The sequence below is a fragment of the Rhinolophus sinicus genome, chromosome 14 (genome assembly GCF_057876585.1).
Source record: "Rhinolophus sinicus isolate RSI-liver-muscle chromosome 14, RSI-T2T, whole genome shotgun sequence".
Classification (NCBI taxonomy): domain Eukaryota; kingdom Metazoa; phylum Chordata; class Mammalia; order Chiroptera; family Rhinolophidae; genus Rhinolophus; species Rhinolophus sinicus.
The window spans coordinates 33,032,903-33,046,987 of NC_142514.1; the positions used below are offsets into that span (position 1 = coordinate 33,032,903).

General features: G+C 42.7%; 1 protein-coding gene across 1 annotated transcript in view; it reads right to left on the minus strand.

Annotated features, from left to right (window-relative positions):
* The window catches only part of ATPAF1 (ATP synthase mitochondrial F1 complex assembly factor 1), a 28,394-nt gene extending 14,876 nt beyond the window's left edge, over positions 1-13,518 (minus strand). The window contains exons 1-5 of the mRNA XM_019749409.3: positions 12,708-13,518; positions 8,884-8,992; positions 5,576-5,626; positions 4,396-4,458; positions 1,664-1,714 (exon numbers count right to left, since the gene is read on the minus strand). Coding sequence (XP_019604968.2) covers positions 1,664-1,714; positions 4,396-4,458; positions 5,576-5,626; positions 8,884-8,992; positions 12,708-13,033 — 600 coding nt within the window. The 5' untranslated portion in view covers positions 13,034-13,518. The remainder of the gene's footprint in view (positions 1-1,663; positions 1,715-4,395; positions 4,459-5,575; positions 5,627-8,883; positions 8,993-12,707) is intronic.
* Positions 13,519-14,085: the final 567 nt, after the last annotated feature.

A 14,085-nucleotide genomic window follows, 5' to 3' on the forward strand; every position in this document is an offset into this window, starting at 1 on the left:
TAAAACCATCTCTTAAGTCCCATCATTTACAAATCTCTCTTATGACAGGGAGGGAAAACCAGATGGATGCTTTGCTGTTCAGTGTCAGAACTGTGTGTGAAGAATGTATATTCCAAATGCTCCAAACTCTCCACGGGACTCTGCCAAGTGTCAGAGACCTAGGTCACTAAGTCTGTCTGAGGGAGGGCTAAAAAGGTCTGTTCAAACAATGAGCCAGTATTAAAGATCTAAGATATTATGAAAAGTGCAGATACTTTGGCTGTTGAACTTATGAAAGGCAAGGGTATGTGAGGTCCGACAATTAAGTTCACGAACTTATCCTAGAAAAAGTGCTCCATACATCATTGCTGAATATCACTATGATCACCTTCGAAGTACTTCCCTTGGGAAGCTATGCACTGATGCCAGCACCTAGTCTATCCTTCAAAGCGATTCTGGAACTCTTTTTCTGGAATGGCCATCAGAGCTGTTGTCGTATTACCCTTGATATTCTGAATGTCATCAAAATGTCTTCCTTTCAATATTTCCTTTCTCTTCAGGTAAAGAAGAGAGAGCCAGATCAGGTGAGTAGGGAGGGTTTTCCAATATAGTTATTTGTTTACTGGTCAAAAATTCCCTCACAGATAGTGCCATGTGAGCTGGTGCATTGTCATGATGCAAGAGCCATGAATTGTTGGCGAAAAGTTCAGGTCGTCTAACTTTTTCATACAGCCTTTTTAGCACTTCCAAATAATAAACTTGGTTAACTGTCCAGTTGGTAAAAATTCATAATGAATAATCCCTCTAATATTAAAAAAGGTTAGCAACATCAATGCAACAAGTTCATGAACTTAATTTTCTGACCTCGTATATATAAGAGATAGGAAAAAAAAAAATAGCAATACTCTCACAACAATCAAAAGGCCTAGCTTTATTTTTCTGTCTATAAGTTTTCCTCCTTAATCTTACGCTTACACATGTAAGCTTAGTATATATTTATGTGCTTGATATAAACTTAACCTAAGCTACTTCCTCCTCAAGGAAGAAGAACAATTAAATAACTAGCTGATAACTCAGTACATCAAATGTTTCCTTATGGTAGAAGTCAGCAGAAGGACATTAAACCAGAAGCTAGTAGCACCTCTTTCCAGTTACAGATCTGAATGCAGTGGCCACTGACTATCTCCAAGACAGCAATTTCAAGAAGAAAAAAACAAAACAAAACAAGAAAATACCACTTGCTAAGGGGAAATGCCAGAAAAAGAATAGGAGAAAGCTCCAAATCAGCTCAGGTACAGGTCATTTATGAACAAGAGGGAAGAAAGCTATGCTAGAGGCCCTCTGTTAAATTCCAATGGCTTGGAAAACACCAAAAAGAAATAAAAGACTTGAAAATTGGAAGCTTGGAAATTGCTCAGCAACATGAACCTACACCATGCTCCCTTGTCAGAGACTTGACACAAAGAGACATTTCTAAACCAGAAAGAGGGAAAACAAGAGCCATAAATATACCATATGGAGCTTCCAATCTTTGGTGCTCAGGGCATAATAAAAACCCTAAGAGCTATAAATGCAAGTTCTCAAGAGGCAATAAACATAGGAAAAGTAAAGGCAACTGCCTGCTAAGGTTAGAGACCTGACCTTCATGCTGTAACACTCTCATTTTCCCCTCCAAACTACTTACAGGAATAACTGCGTAGACTGTATCTTTTGCTGCAAAATACTGCTGCCAAATCTGTAGAAAAAGAGAGTATGTCTGTGACATGTGGGTAATCTTTTCAACTTGCGCCAAGAAACAGTGACAGCTTTCATTGCTCAGACTAATATGCTATTTGATAACAGCGAGAAAAACCCAATGTAATGCTTTTATTACTAGTACATGATTACAAAAAAAGATTTAATACACCTACTCTTCTAGATGATTAAACTGTAACTCTTAATAACAAATTATTGTCAGAGAGATGGAGTCTATGACCTTGTTAATCATTTCTCTTGTGATGTGCCTTGTAATAGACACGCTCTTTTTTTCTCTATCTTCTCTCTTCCCTCCCCAAACCAATACTCCTAGCCAACTGTGGGCCTTCTCAGGGAACAGAGTCTGGACCCAGGGTCTGGAGTCAGGTGGACTGGATGCAAATCATCTGCTTACTATGCTACTTTGAGCAAATTACTGAAAAATCACTAATATCAATATAACTATCAATGATATAGCAATAATATCAACCTCACAGGACTGCTGTGAAGACTGGATGAAATAATGTAGGTTTGTGCTTAGCACAACAGAATTACAATGCAAACCAGAGCCAAGGTGCTCCAAGGGCAACAAAGAGGCCCTTAACCTAAGTTGGGGAATGAGTGCCAGAGGAGAGAAGAGAACTCTTGAGGTGTATCTTAAAAAATGATCAGGAGTTAGCCAGGTGAATCGGGAGGCTGGGAAAATAAACAGGTAGGATAGAAGAGACACATTCTAAGCAGAGAATGACAGCATTAGCAAAGGCACAGAAATAGGGGGAAAGCATCATAGCCAAGGTGACACTCGAATAAGCTGGTGTTGAAGAATGGGGTCACCCTGTTTGAGTTGCTCCGCTTTGTTAACATTCCCATTAAAACGGGAGGTGGGGGGCAACTGAAGATACTAGTCAAAGTGTGATCTAACCAACACAGAGCACAGAAGGACTATTACTTCCTAGGACTTGGAAAAATTACTCTTTCAAGCCTAAGGTTGCTTTGCTTTTTTTTCATGTCAAAACACTGTTTTCTCATTTTAAGGACATTATATCCTGCTTACTTTTATTTAATTTATAGTAATAGTTTATGAAACAACACTGAAATATGAGACTGTTAGATGTTTCCTAACATAGTTGACCTTGGTTACTCAAAATTATTTTAAGAAACACAAATTTGCACCTAAAATTATAGGTCTAAATGATATTTGCCATATGATCAGGACTCCTGGGCCGAGCTTCTCTTTCCCCTAAAGGACATGCTTGGTGTCCACTTTCCATTGGCAGTTCCCAAAGGCAGGGAAGGTCTCCTTGAGATTTTGCATAAGCCTCTATTAACAGAAGTTGGAACCCTGTGCTGTCCTTATTTTTGTGTCTGTCCTTCCACTAGGTTAAAGCTCCTTGACACTAGGAGATTCTCTATTTTATTTCCGTGTCCGGCACAGAGGCTGACATTAAAAGGTATTCAATAAAAGCTTGCTGAAATGAATGATAGCACCCAAAGGAAAACCACGGCAATTGGCATAACTTTCCAGAAGCGAGTATGATGCAGAGTCAAACAGACATGGGTTTGAGTCCTAGCTCTACCACTGATTAAGTTACTTAATCTCTTTAAGTTAGTTTCCTCAGCCATGAATTGGGAATAATACAACCTACTTTACAAAGTGCTTACGAGAATTTAAAGAAAGTGTATATGAAGCACTAAATATAGTACCTGACACACAGCATGCTGCTTTTATTATCATTTTGATTCTCTCAATATACCTAAAATATAATTCATGGAACTATAAGAAATACCAATAAACAGCTTATTAAAGTCTAAGTAGATAAAAGAATCACAGACATGAAAATTTCAATAGCAATGCAAATCAAAGTATATGGAATGACCAAACAGGCAGGATAGACCAAGACTGCTTTGAAGGAAAGTGTCCAGGAAGCTTCCTGCAGAAGGTCCTATAATAATGGAAGACTATGAATGTCAAACAAAGGAATATGGGAAGTCACTGAACATTTGCGTTCAGGTTACTAAAATAATATTTATTTTTATTCATTTATTTCAAAATACAATTATAGCACTTACTCTGCCAGGTACTTTTCTAAGTGCTTTACAACTATTAACTCGTTTAATTCCCCAAATAACTCTAGGAGGTAAGTACTATTATCTCCACTTTACAGACAGGGAAACTAAGACCCAGAGAAGTTAACTAACTTATTAAAGTCATCCAGCTAGTAAGTGGCAGAGCTAGGACTTAAAACAGGCAGCTGAGGTCTAGAGTCTTTGTTCTAAACAATACATCATGCTTCTCCATAATGAAAGCAGAACTTTAAGAGGACGCAACTGGTAAGGATATGCTGGGGGGAGTGGAAGTAGGAGAGATGAGAGCAGGGAAACCTATTTAGAAAAGTAGTACAGTAATCCTGATATAAAGTACTGATGATTTTAAATAAGATGTGGACCATAGGAATGAAAAAAGGGGAAATGTGAGTTGATGAGACACACAGGAGTGAGACCGAGAAACACAAGTTTTCTTATGCCACTATTTTCATGTAATTCATCACTTTTGCTATCTATGACCACCTTTCATTTTGGTTAGAAAGAGGTGTCAGAAAACGTATGCTCCTTTCTACTTTCAGATTTGGTTCACAGAGCACACATTTTCATAAAGTATGCCAACCCATTTACATTCATTACCTGTTTTATTTCTTCAGCAGTTTTGTCTTTGACCATGTCGATGTTAAAGATTGAACTGAGAGTCTGAAAGAGAAAAATAAAGGCAATTAACACCCATAATTTAAGAACTAAAACAGCTTAACTCTATGTGTAAGCCTTGTGGGAAGCAGACCTTTCTAAAGTGAAGCAGATCTTCACTAAGTAGAAAACGAGTATGAGAAAACCTGCATGCTCGGAGAAGTGAGCCCCCAAGCCCAGGCAGGTTTGCGCAGTTCTATTCCCAGGAGTATCTATAGGTACTTCCCAAATGCTTTACCTCCACAGTGAGCACTGCAGCACTTTGCAACTGGTAAGAGGAGAAAGTTTGGTTATCTTTCATTTAACTGCTATTCCGCCAGGACTGCCTCTTTATTTGCAAAATAAATGACAAACTAAACATGTTTTTATTTGATTAAAATATTAATTCCAGGGTGGCTGGTTAGCTCAGTTAGAGCATGGTGCTGATAACACCAAGGTTGCTGGTTCAATCCTGTATGGGCCACTGTGAGTTGTGCCCTCCTTTAAAAAAAAAAAAAAAAAAAAAAAAATTGGGGCAGCCGGATGGCTCAGTTTGTTAGAGCTTGAGCTCTGAACAATAGGGTTGCCGGTTTGATTCCCACATGGGCCAGTGAGCTGCACCCTCCACAACTAGACTGAAGACAATGAGCTGCTGCTGAGCTTCTGGAGGGGAAGCCAGATGGCTCAGGTGGTTAGAGCGTGAGCTCTCAACAACAGGGTTGCCTGTTCAATTCCCACATGGGATGGTGGGCTGCACCACCTGCAACTAAAGCTTGAAAACAGCGACTGGACTTGGAGCTGAGCTGCGCCCTCCACAACTAGATTGAAGGACAACAACTTGGAGCTGATGGGCCCTGGAGAAACACACTGTTCCCCAATATTCCCCAATTTAAAAAGAAAAAAATTAATTCCTACAGAAAGGAAGGGTATCACTATATTTCCTTCATATTTCCTCTAGCACCCCCAGGACCCACACTATGCTAAGGGTCACATCAAGGACACAAAAATTCACAGAAATACTTTTCATCTCCACTGTTAGTAAATCACAAAATCACTGAACCACAGTGAATATGTTCAAATTTGCAGCCTCTTGTTATGGATGTTCCATGTGGCTTCAGACTTGGATATTTAATTAGAAACCTACCTTGTCCTTAGTGAATCCTCTGCTCCTCAGCTGTTTCCCCAAAGTGTCTGTCTGAAATACATGATAGACAGGATATTAATCTAAACTTTACCCAGAAGAAAAAGACCACCAAGCTAGGTCCAGTGTCCAATATCTCATTTAGTACTTTTGCACCTAAGAATTCACTTCTCTCCACTCCATATAGTAACAGCACACACTGTCCTAAGAGTTATTGTTTGTGAGACAACTTTTCTTTAACTAAGCTTCTGAGATACAGAAATGAGAAAGGATTCCTTTGTTAGTAACCAGCATCTACTAATACTGAGAGTTCATTCTATATCTGCCACTATGGATATGAGGGACTCCTTCGCAGAAAGAGGGCTGCTTGGGTTTCCTGTGCTCTGCCTTTTGCTCTGTTCCACAGTGAGCCCAGAGGAGATGAGAAATGGCTGCTGCTTATCTGTGACAGCATTTCTGATGGCAGCATCCTCAGCAGAATACAGAGTTGTTTTCTAGTACTCGGTCTTAATATTCCCTCAAGTTAGACTCTCCCTCAAAAAAAGGCCCAAAACAGCTGAAAGTGATTATTTTTCTCTGCTAGCCCACTATCTCTGATCAAGGCCAATCAGGAAATCCTATTTTGAGTTGTTTCTGATAGTGGGATGGGTTTTTCTGAGTCATCCACTCAGTGTCTCAGTTCAAGACCATGCCTTTCAGAGGGAAGGAGTGCAGAAGGAGGAGCTGGGATTCTGAAGCTGAACAACACTTTATGCATAAAACCCTGCCTTTTGTTACTTGGTGCTTTAATGAATCCAAACCTTTCATAAACTATGCCCATAGAACTTGTACCTACAAAGTAGGCAAAGCCTGGTGTAGAAAGACCTACTGGATACAGCCTGGTCTTTTGGTTCTACCCTATACAGTGGCAGCATCCTAATGTAGTCTTTCCTGCATATGTAAACTGTTCAAAAAAGAGAGAATTGATTTCATTTTCTTACCACTCACCTTCAGGTGTACTGTGAAAACAAAACAAACAAATTCCTCCATTTGCACAGCTGCCTTCATATTTGAATCACCAAGACTGGTATATTCTTTTCCCACAGTGTCCCTTCAATCCATTCTTCATTTCCATTTTAACTTACAGAAATTAAAAATCTAAGCTCCAAGTATAAGCTGATTGCATTTTATCTAATCTAAGACACCACTGATGTTTTTTTTTTATTTTTATTTTTTATTAAATTTATTGAGGTGACAATTGTTAGTAAAATTACATAGATTTCAGGTGTACAATTCTGTATTACATCATCTATAAATCCCATTGTGTGTTCATCACCCAGAGTCAGTTCTCCTTCCATCACCATATATTCGATCCCCCTTACCCTCATCTCCCACCCCCCACCCCCCTGACCCTCTGGCAACCACCAAACCATTGTCTGTGTCTATGAGTTTCTGTTTCTCATTTGTTAAGACACCACTGATCTTAAGACGCACCATGATGTTATGTATCAGAAAATGATGCCAATTAAACAATAACACAATACTTTCATATAAATTTTAAGACAATTTCAGAGATGTTAAAATGTGGGGAAAAATTGTGGATTTTAGAACCTGTGAAATAAGGTAACTAAAATTATAATTGCAACTATAATAAACAGTGAATTTTTCAGAAATGCAACTATATAACTTGAGAGAAGACTGCACATTGTAGAATCTCATTAAGGTCACTGATAATGACACTGCTCAGGGTTTGGGAGTTTTTATAATTCCCAACACAACCCCCTGTACCTGTCAATATTTGCTACTTATGTATTCATGATGATTTCACAGATAGGTGAAAGCATCTGATAACTGCATTAGTCTCACAGCATAGTTGTGCCCAAGAACTTACATACTAAAATATATATTTTATTAAAAAAATACTTTCCTTTATATCACAGTTGGGGTACTATGTTGTTTTTTCACCCCAGAAACTACGTGTGTAGGTAGGTTATACTGTCTACATTTCATTTCAGGGTAGAAAATGGAGAATTTAAAAAAAAATTTATAATAGAAAGGGGACACTAGGTCTCATGTGATAGGAACCAATGACTCAAAGTAAAGGCTTTGGGAATGGAGCCATTAGACATTAGCCTTCCTCTAGCTAGCTAGAAAAGAAAGACAGTAATTAAATATTTACCTAAGAGTTGCCATAATTTAAATGAAATCTTTATTTATTGTATATCTTATTATGAAGTTGAATTTCTAAGTCTGTTTACAAAAAGAAGCGAAAAGCTTTCCCATATAATACAGAAAGTTTATAATAAAGTATTATTTCTAAGAGCTATTATTGACTTATGACCTTGACACTATAAATGTCTATTATAGGAAATTACATTTGTTAAAATGTTTGTAGTAGAGAGTTGTTTGTTTACATAAAGTTGTAAACTAAGTTTGTCACAGGAGGTTGAATTAGCTCCCCAACCTGGTAGTGGTTAACCCATTGACTACTGCTCTTATTCTAATTAACTCAAGCAGTTATTAAAAGACAGAGTGGATTTTCTCAAAACTTAGAATACCCAAAGCAAAAAATGTTATTCTCCAAGTAAAATAATCTCTCATTTTAAAACACAATGTAGAATCCCAGTTTTCCACTGTAACCACCGGATTTCAGACCCGCACAGCACACACTGGGATTGCTGCACACTCTCTCTGGGTGCGGCCTCGCCCACTCCAGTTTGTCCTGTGCGTCATCCTAGATTAGCATTTTTTAAATCACATGTTGTAAAATCAATTTACTGGATTGTAGCCAAAGTTTTTTAAAAGATGGAAAAAATAATGAGTACATTGCATGTAGCAAAAGCACTGTTTTGTAAAAATTGTGTTTCAGTTATAATCACATACATATTTGTGTACTGAATTACAATGTAAAATATATTTCTTATCGTGGGTCATGGTCTAAGTTAGAAAAGCACTGCGTTAGATTAATTTTGCTAAACACAGCTTTCAACATGCTTTTCCCCAGCTTTGATTCTTATTTGAGGATAACAATAGCTATTAAGCACTTTTTTGCCCCCTCATCTCTAGCCCACCGCCGTGTGTGCCTTAGCTTGCATCACTTGACTGTACCCGTGGGAGAAGCAACTGCCCTTTCCAACCCTATCTCCACTATGGCCACAGTAACTTGCCAGAAAGAGCAGGATACCATTTATGGATGGAGACTGAGATGAGTAGAGAGAGGCTATGTTACAGTTCATCTGCTGACCCATCAATGAGCCCACTCCTAGGATAAGGTTTGAGGGTGGGGTGTAGAGCACTGGTGAATCAACAACATAAAAAGGGACAGGTATTACCTTCTGTTCCACACATTTGATAAAGTCACCTTGCCTGGAGTGCCCCACTGGCTGCTTCCGAAACTCACTGCGCTTCTCTAGTCGGGACTCAAAAGCAGCTGGGTCAGACCTGATAAAGGTAAACCAAAAGTGAAACCACCTGGGCTTTTTCGGATTTGGAAAGAACAAAGCATCATGTTCTACTTCCACAGAGAGGGGACACAGGTAATCATAGGCTGAAGGATTTATCTTCAGTTAGGTAGGCCTGAGCCACAGGCCTACAAATCAAGACAGTGGAAAAATACAAGTAAATCCAGTTACTCAACTACTATTAATCTTCAAGAGGCCTATGTAACATTTTTCTCTTGCAGGACATTCCCTAGGGTGACACAGAGCTTGGTCTCTCAGGTACTTATACTCTGGGTACTTGGAATTCAAATCCTCAAGATGGGAAGGTGACTTTGAGCTCATATTGCTGTCACCACCTCAGGCAAGAATCCAATAGTATACCTACCAGGTGTCAAGCTTTTACTTGAACCCATCTGGTTCCTGGACATCTGCCCCCTGACCCCCACCCCCCAGGTTAAAAATCTGTTTATTCAGATGCAGGTGAGTCAGAGGCTTCAGGTAGCCTATTCTGCAGGAAAAGATTTAGCACCTGAGTATCTCTCGGACCCTCTCTCCAAAGAACCTGTTCCTGCAAATGAACATCAGAACTTGTCCTTTCTATCAAAATGGGGCTGGTCTTCAGGCCTAAAATCCAGGGTGGGACTGCCATCGTTAAGAATTCTTCAGGCTGTCTAGCAGAGGATGTGATATTTGGTTCTGTACACTTTGGAGAAGGCATTATACAGGAACTTCAGCTCCTTGGCCATGAGACCTGTAGTGTCACGGGTGATACATGTAAGATCCAAGGAATCTTGCTCACCTCTCTGTTGGAATCCTGGCTGGTCAAGGCACTGTAGGGGACCCCTGTTTCATAAACTCCTTTCCAGAGGTGACATTAAACACCACTCTCTTCACTGCTATGTTCATGAGTCTATCTTCTTCTTTCCCTCCATTGTGGGCCAGGTCCTCAGTGTACAGTCACTCCATGGGTCCTGCCCAGTGGGTGCGACAACTGCCTGGCCAAGACTACAAGTGCCAGGACCAGGGTGAGGGCTGCCAGTGTCCACAGACACACCTGGGCCTCCCATAGTGAGCGGACAGAGTGAGGGGCGGCTTATGCAGTGGAATCTGTGCCCTCCTGCCTTGGATATCTTTTATTATGAAAACATTCTGAGCCTAAGTCTCTCTGTATCTTTCATCCCCGGGAATAAGAGAAAATGTCTAATTCCTTTTAAATACCGTGTTTCCCCGAAAATAAGACCAGCCAGACCATCAGCTCTAATGTGTCTTTTGGAACAAAAATTAACATAAGACCTGGTTTTATATTATATTATGTTAGATAAGACCCAGCCTTATAGTAAAATAAGACTGGGTCTTATATTAATTTTTGCTCCAAAAGACGATTAGAGCTGATTGTCCAGCTACGTCTTATTTTCGGGGAAACACGGTAGTACTTGAAAATCACTATTATGTCACCCCCTAAATTTCTCTTCTCTTCAAAAAATTTCTTCAGTTTTTCTGGCCCATTTTCATATATGTGACTTGTGAATCTTTCCTCACTATGGAACTGCTGCTCTCTGGACACCCTCTGATTTGTCCACATCCTAGATATAGTGGGCCTGGAGCTAGATCAAATCCTCCTAATTCATCAATTCAGACTGTGATGCAAAACCCAGATTCTGGGCTGGAGTAGCGTCAGCAGGGCACATGGCCTTGTCCTGCTGTTGGCTCACACCAAACATGTGGCTGATGCTCCAAGAGCCCAGGTTTTAGTTAGCATGACCCAGCACTAACCAATCAGGGCTGTAATTCCTTTAAAAACATCTCATGATATCCTACCTGTTTGGTCCTGGGCCCTAGGGCCAGGCCCTGTCTTGCCTCTTTGTCCTTTAACTTGACCAAGGTTTTACTGACCCTTTTTTGGCCCTCCTTTCCTATTTCCCTTTCCATCTACCTCATCCTCATGGTTTTTCTTTTTGTATCCACACAGCTTTCCCTCCCATCTCCCCAACTCTTGTCTCTCTCAGCTGCTTCTAGGATTTACCCTTTCCCCTCTTCTTTTCATTCATTCAACAAACTTTACTTGTTGTCTCTTGCTGTTGTTTATCTTGCTGTGCTCTGGGGATACAAATATGAATAAAACAGAGACCCTACTTCAAGGAACTTACTATTTAATGCAAGGGACAGACATGTAAATAAGTAAAGCGCTAAGGGTACTTTGATGAAAATTTGCTCAAATGTTCTCAAATGGTTGAGGAGCGGTCATGCCTCTGCACCTTTGCTGGTGCTGCTTCCCTTACCTGGAACATATGCCCCCAACCCCATTCCCGTATTCCTTTGTGCTAGACCATAGTGCTCAAAGAAAGTTTTGGTAATAAAGCTAGAGAGCCTTGTGTGGAACACCAAGGAATATGGACACTATGCAGAGGTCAGTGGAAAGCTCACCCTTCAGGAGACAGCAATATGTATACATGTTGATGGAAATGACCTAGCGGGCAAGGAGAGTAAAACCAGTCATTCGTTTGTTCATGAGTAAGAATAAGGGGGAGCTGAGAAGTATTCAGAGTATGAAGAGACAGTTCTGAGCTGCCTGTTTGTGAAAGGGATCAATGAGAAAAGGCTTAAAGGGAAGATAGATCAAGGAAGGGCCTTTAAGATGGCAACTGCTTGAGTACATCCGATGCTGTTGGAAGGAGAGCAAAAATATTCATTCATGTATTCCGTCGTTCTTTCAAAACGAGAAGAAAGTAGCAATGAGACAGACTGGGGTGGAAGGGTCGAAGACTACAAGTGGGGAAGACTAGCTAGAGGATGACAGCAAGGGTCCAGGCGAAGATGATGGAGGAGTAAATTGAGGCCGTGGAAGTAGAGATGAGACAGAACTCAAAGAAGTTACAATACTGTCTTTGGTTTCCTTTCGTAAGACAACTTGCCTGCCCACCCTGCCAAATTCTCTTCCAAGCCTCCTTTAATTGTCACCTTTGATCTCCTTCAGCTCTTTCCATTTGAACTTTTCAGATCCTTCCATGGCCCCCTTCTACCCACCTCAACCTCTTCTAGTCTCCAGGTTCTTTCATCTGGAAGCAGAGGGGTAGTGTTAGGAACCCTGGATTCCAAGTCAGACGAATCCCAACCAGCTGTGTGACCTTGGGTAGGTCTCTTACTCTCTCTGATACTGTTTTTCCATCATGATGAAGAGGGCTCAATTCATGATCCAACTGTAACACTACTAGTCTCTGATGCCCTGCTCCCCCCTCCAATCTTCTTTCCTGGAAGTGGGGAAGACTAGCTAGAGGACACTTTCCTTGCAGCCAGGAGCTTGGGAACACCAGTTCTAGGCCAGTTGCCTCCATATGTGACCTTGAGCAAGTCAAGTCCCTTCTCTGGAATACTCCATTTTCCCATGTCTATAATGAGAACAGGTGTCTTGGAACTGCCTGCTTCATAAAGTCTGTCATCATAAGGGTGTACCTCAGCGTTCTGAGAACTAAAGCATAGAGACAGAAAACTGGGGAAAGAGTCAAGGCTTTGTAGTCGCTCAGCTCTGCCACCAGCTGTATGACATTAAGCAAGCGATCCTGCCTCTGAGCCTAAATACATCATCTGTCGAGTGGGACAGTATACAGTGCATATCTCGCATAGCTGTTGGAAGCACTGAAAGCATCAGACACACCAAAGACGCGGGGCCGCGCGCCGCCCCTCCTCCCTGCCCACCCCCGCCCCGCCGGGGCCCGCACCTGCGCAGCTGCTGGATCTTGTCGCGGTAGCGGTCGTAGAAGGGGTTGGCCTCCAGCTCGCCCCGGACCCCACTGCCGTCGGTACCCCCAGCGGGCCGGCTCGAGCCAGGGCGCACCGGGAACACGCGCAGCTGCGCGGGTGACACGAGCCCCAGGCCCAGGCCGCGGCTACGCACAGCGCACAGGCCCCGATAGAGGCCGGCCACCTGCAGGACGGCGGGACTCGCGCCACCAGCAGCCGCCACCACAGCAGCCATGACAGCCCCCACCTCCTCTTCGTCCTCAAGCGCGTCAGCCTCGGCCCCCGGCCCGCGCGCCCGCTCCATCGCGTTCCGGGTGCGCCGCGTCGGCGCTCCGGCCCCGAAGTTCCGCGCGCCCAAAGTTCCGGGCTCCAGGGCAAGGCGAAGCGGGGCGGGCGGGAAGGAGGGGGCTCAAAGCTCAGGTCCTGTCTGCGCGCCACCGCCCGCCGCGTCCCCGGAGCCTGCCCGGATCCACGCTCTCAGGTTCGGGACCAACAGCCTCTACCCTCCAAGTCTTCTCTTGAAAACCGCTGGGACCGTCCTCACCGAGCTTGCTCCTTTTTAAATTCTCTAGGCACTCGCAGTAATCGTCCTTCAGCATCGAAGGCCCTTTCATCAACTGTAATCACAAGAGCAGCTTCTCTTTACCGAGCGTTTCTATGTGCAGGACACTATTTGCTTCACACCCTGCGAGGCAGGTTTTTTCCTCATTTTACAGGTGAAGAAACTGAGGCCGAGAGTCATTAAGAGACGTGTCCAAGTTCTACTGAGGCCTGAACTGGTTTCAAGATGCCAGCTGCCTCCGAAGCCCTGTCGCCCTCTGCTTCCTGAACTCCACCTTGAACTCTAGCCCAACTGAACTACTTTCCTCCCCAGAGACACCTGGATTTGTCCTGACAGGTCTTAATTAGGCTAATTTTGATCCCTGAAATACTTTCTCCCCCTTCTCTCCACCCAATGCCACCATCTTCTTCCTCCCCCTCCCCCCAGAAAAAAAAGAAAAAAACAGGTGTGAGCTTCTGGGGTCAAGGACAATGACATCAACATCTCTGTGTTTCACCTGCTCCCAGCACAGGGCCAGGCCTGGAGCAGGCCATCTGCGATGGCATTGGTCAGTTTGCCTCCATGGAAGTCCTTTCTGTCTGGGTTTTACCTGATAGAAACCATTCCTGAATGGTAGACCCCTCAGGGGCAGGGAAAGGGTCTTCAACTCTGCTCCATTCAACCTGCACTCATGGAGACTGGCCCTGGGCGGTGGCCTGGGAGTAGTGGGGCAGACTCTGAGATTAGTAAGTCCTTTAGGTGTGCGGGCCTGTACTTGCCCCAGGATCCTTGCACTGGCTGACCCCTCTGCTTGG